Source organism: Crocodylus siamensis, chromosome 5 (genome assembly GCF_052110815.1).
Source record: "Crocodylus siamensis isolate JL-2025a chromosome 5, ASM5211081v1, whole genome shotgun sequence".
NCBI lineage: Eukaryota > Metazoa > Chordata > Crocodylia > Crocodylidae > Crocodylus > Crocodylus siamensis.
Window position 1 is genome coordinate 91,431,218 of NC_143399.1, and position 20,051 is coordinate 91,451,268.

At 42.1% G+C, this 20,051-nt stretch overlaps 1 protein-coding gene across 4 annotated transcripts in view; it reads right to left on the reverse strand.

Annotated features, from left to right (window-relative positions):
- CTNND2 (catenin delta 2) overlaps nt 1–20,051 on the reverse strand; it is a 1,187,740-nt gene that overhangs the window by 12,360 nt on the left and 1,155,329 nt on the right. For all 4 annotated transcript variants that reach the window (XM_090049706.1, XM_090049708.1, XM_090049707.1 and 1 more), the window contains 2 exons: nt 11,461–11,587; nt 2,662–2,793 (listed from right to left, as the gene is read on the reverse strand). In XM_090049706.1, the coding sequence (XP_089905832.1) occupies nt 2,662–2,793; nt 11,461–11,587 (259 nt within the window). The remainder of the gene's footprint in view (nt 1–2,661; nt 2,794–11,460; nt 11,588–20,051) is intronic.

A 20,051-nucleotide genomic window follows, 5' to 3' on the forward strand; every position in this document is an offset into this window, starting at 1 on the left:
AGGCTCAGACTTTTTGAATGTCTGTCCCTATCCTAACAGAACAGAAGTTCAATGCACATAAACTAGTTTCAAAATGGCTGAAACTGGTTTAAGATAAACCTGGTTGAATGTAGTATCAGAATTAACTGATTTGGGTCAAACCAGTTTATAAAACTTCTGTCCCAGACCCCTTCCTGGTTCACATTAAATCAGAGTCCCAGCATGGCAGAATGCTTTGCAGCCCTTGACTGGGCTATACTGTCTTCTCCAAACAGCAGAGGTGGCCCAGCCCCTCTGCTCTATAGTTGGAGCAGTGAGGGCTGGCTGACAAAGGGGTAGGAGTAGGAGCAACCCTGGCTGGGGATGCAGCCCAGTGTATGGGGGGTACTGCCCCTCTCCCCCCAAGCAAACACCAGCTAGGGTATGGGGCCAGGGAGAGGGTTAAACACCCCTTCCACCACTCAAACTTACTGCTGGTTGCAACTGTGGACTACAAATCCCAGAGGCACTTGGAAGCAGGAAGAGGAAGTGATGAGCAAACTTGCAGAGTCCCGCTGCTTTAATTCTGGACAGCAAATCCCAGAATCCTTGGGGACAGCAGGAAGAAGTGACCACACAGCCAGAGAGCCATGCTGTAGCACCCCACAGCTTCTTGCCTGAGCCACTGTATGCATGCGGCTGCATTTACTGAATCAAAAGTAAATGTCTGTTCACTTCTGTTTCAATTTAATCTGTGCAGTTTAGAGTAACCTGCAAAGATTGGATTTATTCAGCCTTTGGCTTTTTGACGGTCTATATTTAGCCTTCATGAACGTGTCCAAGGTCATGATAGAATACAATAATAATTGGACACAGACCTCTCCTCCTCTCAGATCCTGACTCATGTTCTTTATTGCTTCTTCATGCAAATTTAGACAACGGTTTGTAGGCTTTTGGTTACCAAATACTATATAGCACTTGGTAACCAATGATTCAAATCCTGAATGCAAGATCTGGGACAAAGAATGTAGCCTAGTATGGGTACAACTGTCTTGTCCCCATACTGTCATACTCAATGTATTCTGATAGTGTCCTAAATGAGAACAGGAGGAAACAACCAACAGGTATCAAGAGACCTCTACAAGGCCACAATATAATACTATAATACAAAAGGTGGGGCTACTCCTGGTTAGAATGTATGACTTGTATTGAGACAGCTCCATTGTGCCTATGCAAAATAGATTACATAAGGCTAACTGATAATTGATACAGGAATCAGGAACAAAGGAACAGGAATCAGGAACAGACTTCCAGGAAGTTTGATGAACAGTTTATCAGGGTGTTAGATTAGCTCAAAGCATGCAACAGTTCAAAGTGCTGAGTTTAGGGCATACTTGGTTCATGAGGAGAGAAAAGGCCTTACACATAAATTACACAACTGCCTCCACTGAAAAACTAGGTAGAGAGAAAATCAGTGCTGTGAGACTATAAATGACAGAGTAAACAAATCTCTGGTGAAGCTCACAGTAATGGTTGCTACATGAGAATGTATTTATCCCAGTGCTGGAAAGCCAGACAACATTCAGTATGGAAGCAGCCATTAGACACTGTAGCTAAGTACAGTCAAAAAGCCTGAGGCCGAATCCTTCAATTTCCACAGGTTAGTCTAAGCTGCATAGATTGAACCAATAAGCAAGAGAACAGATATTTACTTTTGATTCAGGAAATGCAGCCACATGCCTGTAGCATGTCCCAGGCCAGAATCCAGGAGGCACTAGAGCATGCCTCCCTGCTCACCTGGAGCAGACAAGCTTGGGCCAAAGCTAGCCAGCCCACCATGCAAGGGGGGAGAAGGGCTGCAGGGGGGAGGTGCAAAGCTTCCTGGGATGCTGGGGGACTGTGAATTAACTTGAATCTGGAGGGGATCTGAGACAGAAGTTCAAATAAACCGATTTAACATAAATAGGTACATCTGATACTATATCCATCCAGGTTATCTTAAACTGGTTCCAGCCATTTTGGAAGTGGTTTATGTGCACTGAATTTATGTTGTGTTAAAGATTTGAACCATTTCTGATCACTTATACTGGCTTATGTGTACTTTCTATCCATAGCCTGTAACATCATGCTTTCAAAAGCTGATGAAATTTGGATTTCTGTATTTTGCTTAAAAAGAAAATAAGTATCTAGCAAATCAAACACAAAGCATTTATTAAAAGAAGTATTTATGAACAACTATTACACTTAGGACAGAGTTCCTTCTCCCACTGTGAAATGATGAGGCATTAAAAAAAGTCTTTGGACTTGAAAAATGGAATCACGCTGGCTACTTCTCTGCACCTCAGGCTACAATTGAGAGTTGTTACATTCAAAATCAGGCACTATTTCATTTGCATACAGATGAAAAATATATAGACAAATATTTATGTAGAATTATACAACCCCAAATAGATGGAATCATTGTAACAATGGTGGAGTTCATATGGTACCACATCAAGAGTGCATACACATCTTTATTTTTTCCTATGACTTTTATAAATAATTGTACTTCACAAGAATATTAGTAGTTTCAGCGCTATATCTGTGGAGTATTGAAACACTGGAAAAGTTGATCCCTTTCTCTGTCTCAGTAAATTCAGCCAAGCCTAGAAAATGTATCTATCACAATTGATTTATATATGTGATGTGTAAGCCTAATCTCACCTGTCATGGTGTCTTTCCTGGAAGTGTGTTCTCCTTTATTTCCATGGTAAGTGGCATTTGTTCCAGTTGATTCATAGTCTGTTTTCCTTTCTTTTAAACTGATCATTTCCCGAGGTGAGGCAGGGGCACTTGCTAGATAATAAAGACAAAATTATTTTTCTCTACTCATATTACTGAACAACATTTTAACACTGAGATAGCTAATGTACTAATAGTTACATTTATTACTATGCAGTAATTAAGGTGAGTAAAACGCATAGATGACAGACTGAATTTGGGAGGAGGTTAGAAGAGCTTCTGTTTCAAATGTAGGAGAAATGTGTATTTCTTTTGAATGCACTTCTGCATTTTTGTCTGCATATTTTGATTTACAGTTTTGTTTACAAGCACCATCTGACATGATCATACTAGAAAAATGTTTGCAAGAAAACCATACTTTTTTCTTTCACCTTTCTGTTTCTTTGTGAATCTGTCAATATTTTAAATCACAGGCAGTTTCATTTTCCCCCTACATAGTCAGTTTTTATTGAAAAGCCACTTATAAGCATCAACTGAGAGGACCAAAACTTTCATTAAAGGTTTCCTCATTTCATTACTTAAATATTAACAGGAACTGTGTAATGGTGATGAGAAAAAAAATAATCTTCATGGAAAACATACAGATAAATGCTGAATACGTGAAAATAATTAAAATAATCTGATGTTGGTAATATGGTTATAATGATTCCTATATACAGCAACTACTATTAAAAACCTGGCATCTACAAAACTACTGTAGAATTGTTACAAATAATTTGTATTTGATGTGTTTTAAAATTTCTGAGATTTCATGTCAAACTGCTTTTCAAATGCATGTTTTCCTAGACTGGAGTAACAGCATTTACTTATATAAAGTGACTAGAAAATTCTTAAAGATGATCACTATTTTTAAAAACATGATTTTCTGGACACTTCTATAGTGCTAACCATGAGAATTTAGGGAATAGCTGTATTAATGTTTTATGGCAAAGTGTTCTTAATAAAATTAAGAAATGTTACTTCCTGAGTTACTAATTAGGGCACGTTAATATGGTTGTTAGACTTTTATTTCTCCTAAGTTAAGTTTAAAAATAGAAAGGTTTTTCTTTCAGACAATTACCAGTTTTGCATTTTTTCTTAAAAGGTAAAAGAGGTTGGATTATATGTGAACCTAAGATATGTACCTCTCCCAGAATTTAGCATCAAAAACCCTGGACAAAATGAAGGCCATAGCAAATTCTCCTCAGGTATTCTGTGTTCTGCACAAATCCACTTTTTGGTAATTTGTGGTATATATTAGGGGTGTGCAAAGCAGGCCCTATTCAATTCAGATTCAGCCGGAATCAGGGACAATGATTCAATTCATTGATTTGGCTCACTGTCCCCGATTTGATTTAGCTGAATCCAAATCTAAAGATTTGATGCTGATTCGGAAAGTCAGTGATTTGGACACAGACATAGCTTTAAAAGTCTTTTATACATACCTTGAGGTAGCAACGCGGCTCATGGTCGTCATGATGCTGGGGTGCACAGGAGTGCGGGGGGCACCTCCACATGCTTGGCGGTGAACCCGGAAGTGGACTTCCGGTACACTTTTGGGTCTGCTGGGGAGCATGCAGGCCCCGCCCCCCCGCCTCTCCCAGATCCCCCGCGTGCCTGCCTGGTCTCCAGTAGGTGTTCACGTGCCGCCTTCATGTGTGTGCCTGAGATCGATCATGAGGTTGGTGTTAGCCCTCCCTGAATGAACCCACGGTCTCTCCGGGAAAAGCCCTGAGACTCGTCTGCCACAACTTAGATAGTAATTTCAGGGGTGGGCTTCCCCTCAATGGGCTCACTCAGACAGACTGCAACCCTCAGTGGGTCTCCATGGGGCTCTGCCTCCCCTACACCCCATCCACACGTCAGCCTTCACAATGACTGCCACTGTTCCCCGGCTCACCTTCCAGTGTTGCCTTGCTCCTGTTGAGATGTTCCGGACTGCTTGATGGACCTCTAACTAGGTCTACCCTCTGACTAGGACTGTCTTCTACTACCCCTCCTCTCTTTTGGAGTGTTGTCTTTGCTCTGCCCCCAGCCCTTAGTTCAGGGCCTTTCCGGGTGCCCCTGTCCTGGCCTCAGAGCCTCTCAGCGCTAGTCCTTATCAGAGGGGTATCTGAAGGCCCCTTCGTAACTGGGTCAATGAGAGGAAAATAAAAAGGAAAGAAAAAAATACAAGGCTTTCACCCTTGATCCAGGGCAGTGTCTGGTCTACCCCTTTTCTCACAGTCTTCGGTGTCCCTTAATGTGTTCCCCTGCTCTTGCCTCTGCTGGAGGCTCTCCCTGGTGCCCCCACTTGGGATCCCTCAGCATCCCCTGGCATAGCACCTGCCCAGTGGGAGAAGCACCTCCAGAGTCCTTCCCTTGCAGCACTCCCCTTGTGTCTCCCTTGATGCTGGCTTTTATCCTTGCCAGGCAGCCTTTGAGGATGATGTCACCTGCTCATGCCGGCTTGAGCTGGAAGTAGGTGTGGCTCACAAACTGTGCAGCCATTTGGAGCGGGTGTGTCATGTCTGTTCCTCTGTTACCTGAAACAGGTCAGTCTGTCCTGGTCTCAGGGCTTTTTATGGTGGGGTGGGCTGTCCCGTACCCTGTCCCACTTTGGGAAGGGAAGTCCCCCTTCTCCTGGTGCTTATCTTCCTGGGACACCCAGGCTTGGCAGTCGGCCATGGGGAGACCTTGGGTGCCTCCCCAGACCCAAGAGGCACCAGTCACTGAGCCGTCGGGGCATGGGGGGCCCCCAGCACACTCCCTAGTGGACCCAGAAGTGGACCAGAAGTGGTTCTGGGTCCATTTCTGGGTCTGCTGCCTAGCATGCTGGGGAGCCCCCCACACTTCTGTGGGGCGCTCCATGCACCCCAGTACTGCAGCACTCACAAGCATTTGCTACCGAGAGGTATGTAGAAAAAACATTTAAAGCTGTGTCTATGTCCAAATCTCCAAATCTCTCCGAATTAATTCAGAAGGTTCTGATTCAATTCAGAGCGATTAAAGGGTCCTCTGATTCAATTTGGATATGGCGATTCAGCCACCGAATCGGGCCAAATCTCCGCCGAATCAAATCAGGGATGAAAGCTTCACACAGTCTTAGTATCCACTCCCCAACTCAATACTTCAACTGATTTTTGTTCTCCCAGGAAAAATAAATTGTGGTATATTCTTTTCCATTATTATTGGTCATATGTACTTTTACATGGATTAAATCAATCTGGTTTTAATAATTTTTCTTTTTACCTATTCAATAGCACAAGTCTTCAAAGGAACAGAGAGCAAGAAGGATTTATTTTTTCCTGGACTAGCAATGAAGTGGAGTTTGTTCCTCTAGTAGTAAGTACCTGTCTGTCTCATGAGACAACAGAATTATACCAAGTGAGACATCAATTCGCTGATGTAATTCTTGCTTGAAAGATAAAGCAAAGCTGGAATGACCTCTCCATGCTGTGAAAGTTTGGGCAGTATATGGAGACATTGAGGTGCCTGCACACCAATGTCCCTGGGCCGCCCCTGGGTAGGGGTGCTAATTGGGGTGACTGCCCCAGGCCTTGTGCATTGGGGTGCCCCACAGAGCTGGGCAGAGCAGCTGCAGTGACTCCACATTGCTGCCAGCTTCACATCTGACCGCTTGGCATTCCTCCCCCACCGCTGAATCTGTCACTGGCTTCCTCGCATCTGGGGGCGGGGCCCTGTACAGGCTGATTTGCCCCAGGCCCTGCACCCTGCTTGGATCATCTCTGATTGTCCCCCTTTCAACCTTGCTGGTTTAATCCAAAGGAGGCTCTGTTCTTGGACCCATACTGTTCAACATCTTCATTAATGATGTGGACATTGGAGTCAGGAGTGGACTGGCCAAGTTCACCGATGACACCAAACTTTGGGGCAAAGCATCCACGCCAGAAGATAGGCGGGTGATCCAGGCTGACCTGGACAAGCTCAGCAAATGGGCAGAAGAGAACCTCATGGTGTTTAACACCGAAAAATGCAAGGTTCTCCACCTTGGGAGGAAAAACCTGCAGCACCCTTATAGGCTAAGCAGTGCTACGTTGGATAGCACTACAGAAGAAAGAGACTTGGGTGTCATCATTGACCACAAGATGAACATGAGCCTCCAATGTGATGCTGCGGCTAGTAAAGCGACCAAAACGCTGGCTTGCATCCATAGATGCTTCTCAAGCAAATCCCGGGACGTCATTCTCCCCTTGTACTTGGCCTTGGTGAGGCCGCAGCTGGAGTACTGCGTCCAGTTTTGGGCTCCACAATTCAAAAAGGATGTGGAGAAGCTTGAGAGAGTCCAGAGGAGAGCCACGCGCATGATCAGAGGTCAGGAAAACAGATCTTACGATGACAAGCTGAGAGCCACGGGACTCTTTAGCCTGGAAAACCGTAGGCTCAGGGGTGATCTGATGGCCACCTATAAGTTTATCAGGGGTGACCACCAGGATCTGGGGGAACGTCTGTTCACCAGAGCGCCCCAAGGGATGACGAGGTTGAACGGTCACAAACTCCTGCAAGACCGTTTCAGGCTGGACATAAGGAAGAATTTCTTTACTGTCCGAGCCCCCAAGGTCTGGAACAGTCTGCCAGCGGAGGTGGTTCAAGCACCTACAATTGAACACCTTCAAGAGTAAATTGGATGCTTATCTTGCTGGGATCCTATGACCCCAGCTGACTTCCTGCCCTTTGGGCAGGGGGCTGGACTCGATGATCTCCCGAGGTCCCTTCCAGCCCTAATGTTTATGAAATCTATGAAATCTATGGAAGGCAGGTGCCAATATGTATAGAACCAGCTTGGTTGTAGGAGCTGCTGGGTGGAAATGGCTTCATGCAGAAGAACACCTTCTAGTCTTACCCCTGGCATGGGAAATGCCTCTAAGAAGTTGTGGAATTGAAGCCTACTCCATGATAGGGTAGACCGGGCTCTTTAATCCTACTTGACAGTCAGTCTAGAAGCAGAGCCCTGAGAGACGGACAAATAGCGGCTGCTTTTAATACCGTGCTGATTCAACATCATCACAACATAAGCAGTCAACAGGGCTATTACGTCCCTCCTCCTCATCTCCAATCTAGATTTTCTCTGCTGCTATTGCTCCAGCTAATAGCAGGCTTCTTGTTTTAACAATTGTTTATAAATCAGGCTCTTAATATGGGGAAATCATTGGTTTAGCAGAAAAATAATCAAACTTAGTCTTTTTCTTTTGCTATCCAGCTGGAAATCCAAAAGAAAAAACCCTTTATAATAAATAAAACTGCTTAAGGTGTAGAAATATTGTCACAAATGTACTTAATCCTAGGCAGCTTCACTTTTGTGTTTTTAGATCTAACTAGAAATCAGCCAATCTGCCACCAAGGGATATTCAAGGTTAAATCTCTATTAAAGGGATGTCAATAGAATTGTTCTCCCTGAATGCAGCCAGTGAGACAAAGCTCTTGTATTGGCATGGTACACTTGATGAGGTCTCTGGTGGTAAATACAATTCTGACTGCTGATAATTCCATGGCAAAACCCTCATAACTGCACTCCATGCTTACTCTAGCTGGGAGCAAACTATCATCAAGCACAAGGGTATTTGGAGGGAACTGAATAACTGTTAATGTGATCTTGAGTCTTTTGTAGCTATTTTGCCATTTTCAATGCAACAAAATTCACAGGTTGTATTAACCAATTCCCTTTGTAAAGAGAAGCCTCTGGCTCAAAGTGCTATGCCAACAGCTACTGCACAACCCTTTCTTGTACAGCACTTACACTTTGTCAACACCTTTCCCTTGTAGTTGTTTATTTATCCGCAAATACCAAAGGAATCTCACTAAGTCTGTCTTTAGAGACAGGAGATTTGACCCAAGATACAGAGATTCAGTAAAAAAGAAAGAAGCTCCCTTCAGAAGAATTCCAACATGCACAAAATGAGGCCACCTGTACCAAACTTTAACATATCAAAGTTTTTATGGGAATATCTTTCAAAAGGCAATATAGATTTGTACCTTACAGACTAATTAAATCATACACACACATAGCAGGGAACAATACTGAAGGAAGTATATCAAAGCATATTAAGACTATGCTTCCTATAAAGCTACAGTGTTACCAAAAACAAATAAGCCATTTTTACCATTTTATGGTTAATTTTCCCAGAGCTCAGCTCCCATTTGGGATGTGGACAGAAGTGGCCAGATTTTCAAAATCTCAGCATGCTAAGGATTTTTTTTAGACAAAGTGGCCCCAAAGTGCATAGTGAATTTATGAATAAACCTTCACATTGGACCTGGCTTCCTGTGTGAACTTGGTTTCAATTCTAAATTCACCCCAGGTATAAATATGTACAACTTCCACCACTGAACTAAATGAGGACTGTGTGTGTGTGTGTGTGTGTGTGTGTGTGTGTGTGTGTATTGAAGACAGGCACTTATAATAATTAGCTACTTCAGATATGTAAGTCTGAGCAAGACTTAGGAGAGATGCTAAATATAAGCACTTGAGTAGCATCACGGATTTTCTACAAATATTGGCATTTACTTTTCTGTATCAGAAGAGATGCCCATGTTTCTTCTCAAGACAGATGGGCAGAAGCCAAAAACTTTGCCCCTTTGGCACATGAGGAAAAATGCCAGGGTTACGTTTCTCAGCACATGGAATGAAGTCCTGGAATGTTTTACATCCACGCACAGTTAAACAATTTTGGTGAAAAAAAATTAGCAGGATATTTTAATGAAAAGTAGAGAAACATTTTGACACGTTCTTTTCTAGCCAACTTTTATATATCCATAACAGGTTCAACTGAATAGCTATTTTTAGCATACTCCAATTAATATATCAGTAGGGCTGGTCAAGTGTAGACATATTGGCTATTTTGTTGATCATAGACCAGAATGTTGAAGGACCACTGGTTAATCAAACCTAGCTCCTTGTTCAGAAAATGACACAAGCACTTCATTTAAAAAATAGTAACTTGCACTGCATGATCAAGAAGTGAAGAGTGACAAGTCTGGTTTATTAAATAGTAGGTCACTTAAGAGTTCTGCCTTGACTTGCTAGCATTCAAGGTCAGGAGTGAAATCCTGCCTCCCCTTAATTAAAAGGGAGACCTTTTACTGTCTGTAGCAGGGCTAAGATGTCAACCCAAGAATTTATCAAAAAGCATCACAAAAATGGACAGAAAAAAATCAAACCAAGTTAAGTACTTTACTTCAGTTCTGATCAAAAAAGCTAAGCAAACTAAAACTAGCTACAAGAATCAAGGACAAAAAGAAGTCCTTCTTTAGCTACATAGGAAGTAAAAGGAAAACTAATGGGAGTGTGGGGCCGCTTCTCAATGCTTCAGGTTACCTGGTCACTGCCACTCAGGAAAAAATGGAACTCCTAAATGACTACTTTGCCTCGGTCTTTTACAAGACCAAGGGGAACAACATGCCAGGTAGGGCACAGAACAAGCAGGGCAGGATTGACACCATTCCCACCATTGCCATAGAACTGGTGTACGATCAATTAAAGAAATTAGATGTATATAAATCAGCAGGACCAGATGAATTCCACCCAACAGTGCTACAAGAGGTGGCCAAAGTAACTGGAGAGCCCCTGGCAAAGGTCTATCAAAAATCATGGGCCTCTGGAGAAATCCCAGAGGACTGGAGGAGGGCCAGTGTTCTGCCTGTCTTCCCTTAATTTCATTCCCTAGAAATGCAATGTCATCCAAAATACCCAGTCAGCTAATCAGAATATGGCTTTGAAATGTGCATCCCTCACCAGACTGTAATAGGATAGTATGTAGCACACAGCTTCAAAGGAGGCTAAGGCATCAAAATCCACATTATTTCACATACTCCTCATCATGTTAAACATGCTGCTTCTTGTACACAATCAAATGATAAGACATAACCGTCTCTCTGTTCCCTGCAGGAACTACATCCATCCTCCCTCTCCAGAACAACAGCTTTCTAGCAATTATTCAAATCCAGAAGTGGACTCCTACAGAGATTTTATTAGAAGCAGGCATGAAACTGTCTGCTGATGGTAGACTGAGAAGGGTTTTCACTACTTACTCTGAGAGGGAAGCCCCATATGTTAGTCAAAGAAAGGTGCCCTCCCTGAACCACAGAAATGGGAGATACTTAGGGCAAGATTTTGAAAGAAGAAAGCTCAGGGTCAGATTTTCTGGATGCTAAGTGACTACGGGTAAGTAGAAGGCAGTGTAGGTTGGCATCTTATAAGCTAACCAAAGAGGGAGAAAGAGAGAGAGAGAGAGGGTGTCCAGGAATGGGAGGACTGGAGCAGCCCACACTTTCCTCAGACAGAGATCACCCCAGAGTTAGGAAGGCACAAGGACCAGTGGAAATGGGGTGGTTGCAGACTGAACATCAGTATGCTTCCTGGCCCGGAATCATTTCTAGCAGTGGAAATTTTCCACCGCTAGAACTGAACATTTGTATGAAGCCAGTGTGTACAACAGCACTAAGATTTTTCACTTTCCCAATCAAATACTCATAACTGGTGAGAGCACATGGAAAATATTGAATGGACAGTTACAGGAAGACGTTCCCTTGAATACTCTACCTGCTCACTATTTCTACAAAACTTTCTCATAAAAAGCATTCAGTGTTTTAAACAGGTAAACTTCATAAGAATGAAAAATGTTTTTCACACATTTCCATCATGATTAATAATGCATCCAGATGTCACTGACAGTGCTTAATGATGGAGACCGACATTGATGGATTACATCTTTATTTACTTAAGTCCTGAAAACATGGTCTTACCTGAGCGATTGTTAGGAGACATGCGCACAGGAGAGATGGAGGGTGTGCGTGATGAAGAGTATGGTCTTTGCCGATCCCTCTCTATTGTTGAAGATGAAGCTACAAAGTGATACTGTGACCATCCATCCTGCATAAGGGCAACATCAAACATTGGGACACGTGTCAGTGAAAAAGATTCAGGTGTACAACACGCTAACTTATGTAAAGGAAACATTGAATTTAGTCATTGTTTTTGCTACTTATAATGAATAAAAATTAGTAAGTACAGTAATCACAAATTAGATCACCACAGACACTCTATTTTCCAAAGTGAGGCTGCTTCATTCCTCATATTTACTGAGTGCCAAATGTGCTCAGCCCTGCCAAGATGTAATATGGGGCTCAGGCCCTGCAGTGATGTACCAACTAAAATAACTGAGACAAAAAGAAAAGCACAGACTACTCAAAATGATGGAAAAATTGAACACAATATGTTTTATTACTCTTCTTCCATTTTCATTCTACAGTTTTGCCATACTTCTAATTTTCACATTTTGATTAAATTCCTTGAAGCTGGCAATCTGGCAGTGAAAATATGCAGTCACAAAAAACTTGGCTTTTTTTACAGTGAAAATGCTTTCTGCCTGAAAATAATTTTCAGTGTGAAGGTTTTTAATTTTTTTCTAACACAGTAAGACTTCAGATTTCATTTTTGCTGTATTTCATATACCTCCAGTCCTTTCAATATACCTTTTTATTCAGAAACTGGAAAAACAGAGTTGGTTCATTGTAGTATTCCATTATTATAACATGGTGCCCATTTTCCTTGCCAAGTTTTCTCCGAGTTATACATACACACACAACCAAAACTAAACCAAACCAAAAATTAAAAAAACCCACCACACAAAGCTTAATGCCCTTTGTATTTAAACTTGAAATATCTAGTAACATAAACATTTCTAAGTTAGCTGCTGCAGTTTGTACTTGAATGAAACATAAGAGCTCCTACAGCTGCTTTATATTTGATGTAACATAACCTTATCTAATATAATGTAATATACTGGTTAATATAAAATAGTCACGTTTTCTTAAATAATTAAAGTAGCAAGAATGCATAATGGGATGTAGTCTAGCTCTCTGTAACTGATACTGTTTCATAACATTACATAATACTATTTCAGATGTCACAAAATATTAACCGATGACAAATGTCTTCATCAATGGTTCCTCATGTTTTTGAAGCTGTAATATGAACTTGGGCACAAAATCTACTCGCCTGATCATGCAATGAAAGCCTTTTAAATAAAAATGCTCTCCAAATGTTTTTTCTACTGACTTCAATAAGTTTGGATCATATGCCTGATGAGATGGCACAAAGAATTTTGTGAGGCTAAAAAAAGTAGAAGGCATTTTTACAAGCATGAAAAAAGTATTCAGTATAAAACATTACCAAAACTGGTGCAGTTTTCCCTTTCAGTTGGTTATTTTGTTATATGGGAATAATTGGCACATATGAACCCTCAGAAAATGAGCAGAGCAAGTATGTGCCATTTTGTTTAAACAGTGGAAGCAAAGAAAATGCTTGCTCATGAGATTTTTACCTACACTGTATTATTTGCATAAAATATTAGGAAACTGGAGTAGACATAATCATGACACAATTAAATGTTCTGAATGCAAAACTCTTACCTCTATACTGTTTGCATAGTCCACTCGTTTAGAGTTGGCTGTGTCAGCCACGCAGCTGGAGTAGATACGGTGAAAAGGGAAATTTAAAAATAAGATCTGGGCCTTGGCTTTTGTGGACAAGACCAATATTTGTTTTGGAGTGGCTAGATAGGAGGAAAAGCATGGTTGTTAGGGGTGTGCGAAGCAAGCCCTATTCGGTTCTGGTTTGGCCCGAATCAGGGACAGTGATTCAATTAGTTAATTTGGATCACTGTGCCCGATTTGGCTGAATCTGAAGATTTGATGCTGATTCAAAGATTTGATGCTGAATCAGCGATTCGGACACACGCACAGCTTTAAATGTTTTTTCTATATACCTTGAGGTACTAGCATGGTTTGTGAAAGCTGAGATGCTGGTGTGTATGGAGTGTCCCACAGGAATATGGTGGGGGGGGCTCCACATGCTCAGCAGCGAACTGTTGGGGAATGTGCTGGGCCCCCCCCCGGCTCAGCAATCAGCTGCAGCAGGACCGCAGGGCCCCCCTGCCCCAGACCTAGGGGGCACCAGTTGCTGAGATGGTGAAGGGCATGGGATGGGCAGGGTGGGGAGCTGCACGCTCCCTGGTGGACCCGGAGGTGGACCAGAAGTGCTTCTGGTTCACTTCCGGGTCTGCTGCCAAGCATGCTGAGGAGCCCCCCATGCTTCTGTGGGACACTCCATGTGCCCCAGCATCACAGCATTCACGAGCCACCTGCTACCTAGAGGTATGTAGAAGAAAAATTTAAAGCTGCGTCTATGTCCGAATCTTCAAATCTTTCCAAATCGCTTTGGAGGGTTCTGATTCAATTTGGAGAGATTAAAGGGTCCTCTGATTTGATTCAGATTCAGAGATTCGGCCACCAAATTGAATCAGGGACTGAAGCTTCGCACAGCCCTAATGGTTGTGCCTATAGGCAGGATCTAATCTGTATGGCAGACAGGTGGCAGGTCAGACAAGAAAACATAAGAAAGAAAAACAGATAAGCAACAGGGCCTAAGAAAATACTCAAAACAATTAATCCTTATTATCAATGATAAGGAAGCAATTTCTAAATCCTATCTTTGATTTTCAGCAGGCAGATGACTTAGAAGCTGTGCCTTTCAAACTCTGGATTCCTAAGTAATGTATTTAATTAATGATGCACCAAATTAGAAATTATGGAACTGCTTAAAGCATATGGAGACATAAAACTAAAATTAATCCGTCAAAAAGCTAATATTGTCATTGTGAATAGCTCTCTCCTTCTTGTGGCCTACCACCTATGTTTTATCAGCTTCTCCCCATTTACAATATTGGATTATGCATAGCCTGCTTAGAAACATATGGAATTTTATCACATACACATCCCAGTTAACATTATTTTATACAACAACCCATCTTCTGTGAGAAGAAAGCAATTAATACACATGAAAACCACTGGTTCACTCTTGAGAAGCACAGATGGCTCTCTTCCTCCATTCTCCTGAAATTAGCAACTCTCATGTGTTGTAAATTCCTGATTATGTATTTATTTAATTCTCTTTCCAAGTGACCAAGACCTAGGCCTAGTGCATGATACTAAGAGAATAATGGGATTTGCGTGTTGTCAGAAGACCTGCTGCCAGAAGCAGAAAAAAGCCCACGGAACTCTTTCTATTTGTTGGTGTTGGGTCCTTAGGCTTCCTCATGAAGAGCAAAGAGTACCACCTGAAGTATGCAGAAAGCTTTCAGGTTTCCCTACAAGAGCTTCAGCCTTTTCTTCCATTATAGTGAAACCTTCACTGCCTTAGTCTCTGAAGGATATGGTGAGAGATACTTAACTGAAGTATCCAAAACATTGATGGTGCTTCAGAGTACACATGCTATTAAGAAAGAGTGGTTTTGTTTTGTTTTTAATCCCTTTCCACAGTGGATATTTATTTCAAACTGGGCTGAAGCATGATGGGTACATGATTTTTGTTAGGAAATAACTGTAGATAGTCTAGTGTGCTCTTGGCATTGAGGTGAACCTTCAAATACTTACAGCAGGAGTTGAAAACTCTAATTAATTACATTTCTTTTTTGGTAAGGCAAATGCTATACAGACCTCACACTTAACCTCTTCCTGTCCTCCCTCACCTCTCTTTCGTGTGCATAAACCTGAACAAATTACTGTGCCTTTAAACTGGCAATGAAGTCTAGAAAAATAATGGAAACATGAACTGGTTTTTTTCACATTTTAAAGATGTCTATTTCACTCCACAAGTAAATTGTAACACATGTTTTCAGAATCTTAAATCATAGAATCATAGAAAAGTAGAGTTGAAAGGGACCTCAGGAGGTCATCTAGTCCAACCCCCTATTCAAAGCAGGACCTTCCCCAGTGAGATCATTCCAGCAAAGACTTTATTGAGCCAGGCCTTAAAAACCTCCAAGGATGGAGATTCTACTACCTCTCTAGGTAACCCAGTTCCAATGCTTCACCACCCTCCTAGTGAGAAAGTTTTTCCTAATATCCAACCTAAACTTCTCTTGTTGCAACTTGAGACCATTGCTCCCGGTTCTGTCATCTGCCACAACTGAGATCATTCTAGCTTCAATGTTTAGTGTCCCATTGGACACTGAACCTGAAAACAATCCATTTTGTTTCGTGTGTATTCTGTATCATGACACTGTTCTAAAGTAGCTACAGCTGGGCTTGAAATAGCTCTCGAAGGAAGAAGTAAGTTTTCTTTCTGCTTGTCTCTGGTGTCATGTACAATACCTATATACTCTTTCTGGAATTCTAATGGCAAGTGAATATTATCCCTTTCTTCCTGAACTATCACAAACTTTCCATGGGAGGGATATTGGGCACCATGTTGGTGGAGTTCCTCTGGCATTTCAGAGCACATCCAGTGTTTCTTCCAAACAAGCTCTGCAGTCTTTCTTAGCAGTGATGGGTATAAATCTAGCTGAAGTTGCAATGTCCCTAAATATCAAGCTTGCTTTTGAATAGAGTGAGTTTATTCTCTGAAATGCCAGATTTCCTCTTTGCTGAGAGCAAGTCCACCTGTAGATCCTTTGAGTGGAAAGGCACTGCTAGTTCCATGCAAGCTGAGACGCACACTGTGACTTCAGCTGACTGCAGCTGTTACACTCTCCAGGAAGATAAGGTCTGCTAGGGTTTAAATTGAATTTTCTAATAACACAGACATGAACATACATAAGTGGAAACATTTTTAAAGCTTGGAAGAGACTAATGTGATTAACAGGAGAAGGTCGGTCTTGGACATAAAGCAAGGGCTCAGAGTTGGACAATCTGGGTTCTATTCTGACTTCCTATGTGATTCTGTCTCTTTATTTAAAGGAAGGCTTGAGTCTCTCTTTACTGATTTATGCCAGTGAAAAAACCCAACCTGGTGGCCTTCTATGACCAGGTCACCAAATCCTTAGATGCAGAGGGAGCAGTGGATGTAGTCTTTCTAGACTTTTGGAAGGCCTTTGACACTGTCTCTCACCCCGTTCTCATTAAGAAACTGGGGGACTGTGGTGTTGACACCTACAGTCAAATGGGTCGCCAACTGGCTGGAGGGCCGCACCCAGAGAGAGGTGGTGGATGGGTCATTTTCACCCTGGAGGGATGTGGGCAGTGGGGTTCCGCAGGGCTCGGTCCTTGGGCCAGCACTGTTCAACATCTTCATCAGTGACTTGGACGAGGGGGTAAAAAGCAACCTGTTCAAATTTGCTGATGATACTAAGATGTGGGGGGATGTGGTAGAAGGAAGGAATAGGCTACAATCAGACCTAGCCAGGTTACAGGTGTGGGCAGATGAGAATAGGATGGGATTCAACACTGACAAGTGCAAGGTGATGCACCTGGGGAGGAAGAACCAGCAGCATACCTACAGGCTGGGGAACTCCCTTCTTGTCAGTCCAGAGGCAGAAAAGGATCTTGGAGTCATTATTGATGCCAAGATGAACATGGGCCAGCAGCGTGGGGATGCAGTCAGGAAGCCAACTGCACCTTGTCATGCATCCACAGATAAATCTCAAGCAGGTCCAAGGAGGTGATCCTCCCCCTCTATGCAGCACTGGTCAGGCCGCAGCTGGAGTACTGTGTCCAGTTCTGGGTGCCGCACTTCAAGAGGGATGTGGTCAACATGGAGAGGGTCCAGAGGAGGGCCACTCGCATGATTGGGGGCAGCAGGGCAGGCCCTATGAGGAGAGGCTAAGGGACCTGAACCTGTTCAGCCTCCACAAGAGAAGGCTGAGGGGGGGATCTAGTGGCGAGTTACAAACTAGTCAGAGGGGACCAGCAGGCACTGGGGGAGTCCCTGTTCCCCCAAGCACTACCAAGAGTGGCTAGAAATAATGGTCACAAGCTCTGGCAGAGGGTAAATTCAGATCAGACATCCGGAGGTGCTACTTCACTGTCAGGGCAGCTAGGATCTGGAACCAACTTCCAAGCGAAGTGGTGCTGGCTCCTACCCTGGGGGTCTTTAAGACAAGGCTAGACAATGAAACTATGAAACCCATTCTTTAGTGAAATTATTCCTGTATTTCCCCATTGTTGTAAATAAAAACAGGAAAATTCCCTAAAATACTTACTTTGTAGGGGCGTTTTAAGTCTTAATTTACTACATGTTTGAAATGTTCTGGAAAACAAAGCACTAAAATTATGTGCAAAAATTAATATGGGGTACAACAGCTTCTGAGGGCCCTGATGAATTTAGACCACTGAGATTTGTTCCTATATTCCAGTCTATGTTTCTGTAGTTTCACATCTGCCTAAGCTGGACACTTTGTTAGGCAAACTGCTGTATTTTTTAGTCCATTTGAAAAAAGAAACAGCATGATTTGTGACTCGTTTCTATGTCAGAGCAAAAAGCTAAAAAAAAGAAAATGAATGATAATACAGTCCTCTGAATGTTCCCTGACCCTATTAGACTCAGTAGAACAAAGTTATGTCAACAGTGATAAAGATATAAATATAAATATTGTTACAAGTGATTACTTTTGACTACTTGGATAATGGGACATGTTGCCAATATGTGATAAAGTACAAACAGTACTTTCTGACAGACCAGTTGCAGGTTACTAATAGACAACCATAATACTCCAAAAGCCTATTACCTTTAATCAAATCCATCCTTAGCTCTCTCCTGCTCCAAGGAAACAAGTTTCTTTCCATTTTTAAGGTAAACTGTTTGTAACAAATTCATTAAAACTATTCCCATCAACAATTCCAAAAGCTATTGTGTTAAATATTTAAACTAATTTTTAAGAGCCTAAAGGGAGTATTTCCAATTTAATGCAGAAATAAATACCACCTGACGTGCTGGTTGTTTTCATTAGTTTGTTTCAGCTCTAGTGCCTGTAATGAAATTTAATTAAATTGATTTGGATACTTAAAGGTACAGTATATAGGGGTCTCCTGCAGAGAACAAAAGCTATCTCCAGAAGCGAAGACTGTGCAAGTGCATTCCAAAACCAATTTAACTGCCATCAACTTGATCCAGCCAAGGAAAAATAAGACAAAAATATCTGACAAACTGGAAAGAAATCCAATATAATTCTGCTATGGAAAGAATGCATTTGTTAACTGCCAGCAGTTAATAGGTAGCAACTGTGCACCTAAGGAATTCACAGCCAACCAAAATAGGGTAGCAGTATTATGAGTCCTCAATATTAAGAGTCCTCAATGTTTCTTCCAACTTATGTTGATGCTGACTATAATGAATATCATTTTTCCTCTCAAGAATGCTACCCGAAGGTAACAGCAGAGAGCACATGTCACTACACTGGCATGTGTCCATGTTGTCAGAAAGCTAGCAGTGAGCAGTTTTTAGGTTAAGGAATGCCTAAATCTTGCAGGAAAAAAAAGAGAGCAGAAACATAGTTCTAATGATCATCTTTCCTAAACACGATATACATGACTCTGTATCAAACACCTGTGAAAACCTTTTATGGTTCTTGTTCTTTTCAGATGAGAGAGTTTAGTTACACAACTGATAACTTTTTAACCTAGGAGGGAGGAAAAATGGGCATTCCAACTTTATTTAAAAAAATGTCAAGTTTGTTTAAATTCTTTACCTGCACAGTCTTGTCTGTTTGAGCTGTGTCTGAATGGAACTAGAACAATATCTTTATTAGTTATGTTACAGTAGTTCTTAGAAGACCCACAGAAGACTGAGTCCCACTGGTACAAACACATAGGCTAGGGACAGAAATTACATATAAACTGATATAAGTGATCAGAAACCGGTTCAAATCTGTAACAGAACAGAAATGCACATAAACTGCTTCCAAAATAGCTGAAACCATTTTAAGATAATCCTGGATGGATGTAATATTAGCCTTAACCAATTTAGATTAAATCAGTTTATTTAACCTGTCCCAGATCCCTTCCAGATTCAAGTTAACTCATAGTCCTCTGGTATGCCAGGATGTTTTGTACCTGCCCTGCAAACCTTCCTTTGTAGGGTGGGTGGGCTAACCTTGGCCCAAGATGACTGCTCCAGCCAAGCAGACAGGCATGCTCTAGTGCCCCCTAGTTTCTGGCCTGGCTACTGCAGGTATGTGGTTGCATTTCTGGAATCAGAGGACGCTTATACAGTGCCCCAGGAGTGGGGACGAGGGGGGTGGAATGCTTTAATTAGAGTGGCTCTAAAAGCCGCTCTAAAGTGCCCAGAGCATTACATGCATCAGCATCCTTGCACTGAAAAACTGCAATGGAGGTGCTTTAACTAAAGCTCCCCAAATAAGCTTTAGTTAAAGCTCTCCCAATGCCACTGATACACATGATGCCACAGTCTGCTGGAGCACAGTAATTACCCCACTCCAGCAGACTCGATTAATTGAGCTTGCTCTGATGTACTGTAATTACAGCACATTAGAGCAGCCTCACTGCATGCATATAGATGCGCAAAGTGAATGTCTCTTCACTTGGTTATTGGTTCAATC